The sequence below is a fragment of the Poecilia formosa genome, unplaced genomic scaffold (genome assembly GCF_000485575.1).
Source record: "Poecilia formosa unplaced genomic scaffold, Poecilia_formosa-5.1.2 Scaffold926, whole genome shotgun sequence".
Taxonomy (NCBI): domain Eukaryota; kingdom Metazoa; phylum Chordata; class Actinopteri; order Cyprinodontiformes; family Poeciliidae; genus Poecilia; species Poecilia formosa.
In genome coordinates, this window is record NW_006800865.1 from 21,625 (window position 1) to 25,113 (window position 3,489).

The window sequence follows — 3,489 nt, forward strand, 5'->3', positions numbered from 1 at the left end:
TTTAGTTAAGTCTAGTCTAGTTTAGTTAAGTCTAGTTAAGTTAAGTCTAGTTAAGTCTAGTTTAGTTAAGTCTAGTCTAGTTTAGTTAAGTCTAGTTAAGTTAAGTCTAGTTTAGTTAAGTCTAAGTCCCGGACCGGGACCGGAACTGAACCGGAGCTGGACCAGAGCGGAACCAGAGCGGAACCGGACACCAGCATGGTTTCGGCTGGCGCTCCTCAGCAGCTGATTGGTTCATATTTTCAGGATCGCAGTACAGGCAGCCAAGGTACCACAGGGGCCCTCCCACCACCGTTTGAGAAACGGCTTTAAATCTTTAGTCTGCCAGATTATTGGGATCAATTATCTGGTTGATTGTTTATTTTGTGATTATGTAGCCTCAGCAGAACCGGACCAGACCGCCTCAGCAGAACCTTGTGATGCGGTTGGAAGGCAGTGATCCGGTCCGGTCCGGTCCGCTGCTGTTCGCCAGCCTGTTCTTTGTTTTCATGTGTCACTTCCTGTCAGTGGGAGTCAGAGCAAATGGAGGCATGACGCTCTGGTCCCTCTCTCTCTGTGGTTCTGCCTCCCTCCCCTGTGCGGTTCTGTCGGGTCGGTTCTGGTCCAAATAAAACCAGATCGTGACATTTTCGTCGCCGATAACAGCCGTGACATTTCAATCGCGGCGGTGCTTCTGTCGGCTTCGTCAGCATCGGCGGTGGAGGCGGCGGAGGCCTGCTGAATGCCCAGAGCCCGTTGCCATGGAAACGGCTGGAGGCAACGCAGCCTGGGTGTCTCTGAGCAGAGGGAAACCTAAAAAGGCAACCTGCAGAGGAAGACTGGGGAGTCTGCAGCATGTTATGTAAGGAGGGATGAGAGCAGCCTGATGGAAAAATTCAGTTTGATTTATTTCATATCAAATTTGATCATTTTTCTTTCCTACAAAATAAATGACAGAAAATATTTTCAAAAATGTTTTTATTCCAATCGTCCCTTCTGGGAGTCAGATGATGGAATATCAGGGCCAGGCTACCCTGACATATGCATCAGAATATAGTTAGAATATGAGCAGAATAAATGTGTAATTTTACCAAAATGTTTTAAAGAGACAAAAACTTGAGTTGATGAGAGCAGCTCAGCTCATCTGGCTGTTTCTTCTACACTCAGTCGTTGTTAAATCGTCTCAAAGTTCAGCTGATGGTAATAATTTGATGCTGATGTGTTAAAGATGAAAGATTTCCTTCATCTGTGAATCTGATGCCAAATTATAATTTAACAAGATGCTCAACAATCCTCAGTTTGAGTTTTTTATTGAACTTCTCCTAATATTACATCTTTATTGTTTAATTTAAAAGAATAAAACTCTTAGCCTGACTCTAATATTCCATCTGAGATGGAATATTATGAATTCAAAGTCCAGATAAACAGAAGCTGTAAAACACGTTTGCCTACCAAGATGGCCGCCCTGAGTGCGATGACATCACTCTGAACTATGGAAACCCAAAGAGTTTCCATAGTTCTCTTTGAATTCCCAATTCAAGAATTGAGTTCTTGGGAATTAAATTTCCCCAGAATTAAAGGTGACTTCTGGCCCGGTCTGATGGGAGGCCGATGATCTGCAGCGTTACCAGACTCTGGCCGGCCCACATCATATGCAGCGCCGGCGTCTCTCTCCTTCATGAACTCTACGGTGAGCGCTAACCCACCGCAGCTCGGCGCGGTAATCAGCTCTGAGTTCTCCTCTGTTTTCAAACTGCTGAGGTTAAAAATCTCACTGGGATGAAAGTTGATCAATCTGCAGGTTTCATTGATTATTGGTTTGTAAATATCAATACAAGCTGGTTAGTTATTGTTAGTGATTTTACTCAGGAGGAGTCAGTTAAGCTTATTACAATGGATTTATATTTTTATAATGAATAACCAACATTAAACACGATTGTTGTAAACTACCACATATATTAACACTGGACTTTTAGGTTTTTCTTCTTCTCTTAGTAAATTTAAAAGTTGTTTGTATTTTTCCTATAATTTCTGTAGATTATTTGTAAATAACTGAATTGTGTCTGTATCACATGACACCATCTAATGGCTGCTGTGACTTTAAAAATAATTTTAATTAAATAAAACGATAGATATTTGATTTTTGATACTTTTTATGCAGATAAACAATAAATGATGGAGCAAATGTTGGAATTTCAAACATCACAGGAATTATGGCAACATTCAAATCTGAGAATTTGAATTTGCATCAAACATAATTTAAAAATGTCTGAGTTCCTCGTCGTCTTTACGTTCCTACTGCCTACCTCTGGTTGGGCCCCAGCGGGGGGTGAGCGGGGCCCCCGGCCTTCCTGGCGCCCCGCTCCCTCTCCGGCTCTCCGCCGTCCCTGGGCACGGAGCTGGCCCGCTTGGAGCCGTGGCGGCGGTCGGACTGGTCCTCGCTGCGGCTGCGGCGCATGCGGCCCTGCGGCTCGCTGATGCTCTTGGAGCGGCAGAGCCGGTTGATGACGTTCTGGGAGACGGCCTCGTCGAAACGCTGCCGGTGCTTCTTGGGGACGAAGATTCTGGCAAACATGGCGGCATGCGAGGAAAACGGAGACACGTTAGAAGACTGTCCTCAAAGTTCAGGTCTGGTTCAGGTCCGGTTCAGTCCATACTGGAGACAGAAAGTCAGAGTTCAGCTGGAACTAACTCAACAGGATTCCCTTCATGTCTGAACCAGAGAACTGAAGAAACCGATTCCCAGAGGGAGAGAGGAGGAACTCCAACGAGTCTGGAGGCAGAAAACTGATCAGAGATTAAATCAGAGATCAGATCTGCATCTGAGGAGGAAACTCTGCCTGCTGATCAGAACTGCTGCAGAGAGAAACGGCAGCGCATCGATACAGCGGGACAGAAAAGGTGTGGGAGTGAGTGAGCGAGGTGGGATTCCTCTCTCTCTCTCCATCCTCCTCCTCTCTCTCCATCCCACTCTCTCTTCCACTTCCGTCAGCATCTCACCTCCCTGCATGCGTCGGCCAGACAACAGAGCTGAGAGATGATTGGAGGAAAAACACGGGGATGAAACTTTATGGAAGATAGATGGACAGATGCTCCTGCTGTGTTTTCTCTGCTACGTGCTAACATGCTTACTATCATCCAATCAGACGTCAGCAGCCTGTATGTAAATATCCGTATGAATTAGAGAAACTCCTCATTTGGTTCAAATTCTTTTTGCTGCAGTCGGATGTTACATAACGACTCCAGGCTGGAAAACAGCTGATAAAATGAATCAATAACAAATAATATCAATATAAAACTGATGATGATGATGATGATGAGTTATGAAAATGATTTTCCTCTTCCTCAACAAACAGCTGATAACTTTTAATAAAAATGGCAATAACTCATCATCAGATTTTAACTGTGCATCTGTTTGTGGAGGAAAAGAGGATTTAGGTTAAGTTTTATTGTGGGGTCACGTTGAGGTGACAGTGAGAGCTGAGCGACAACAAGGTGAGAGTGAGAGCTGAG

General features: G+C 44.7%; 1 protein-coding gene across 1 annotated transcript in view; it reads right to left on the reverse strand.

Annotated features, from left to right (window-relative positions):
- Window positions 1–3,489, reverse strand: part of grid2ipb (glutamate receptor, ionotropic, delta 2 (Grid2) interacting protein, b) — a 27,751-nt gene that overhangs the window by 19,257 nt on the left and 5,005 nt on the right. The window contains exon 5 of the mRNA XM_016667155.1: window positions 2,283–2,540. Coding sequence (XP_016522641.1) covers window positions 2,283–2,540 — 258 coding nt within the window. The remainder of the gene's footprint in view (window positions 1–2,282; window positions 2,541–3,489) is intronic.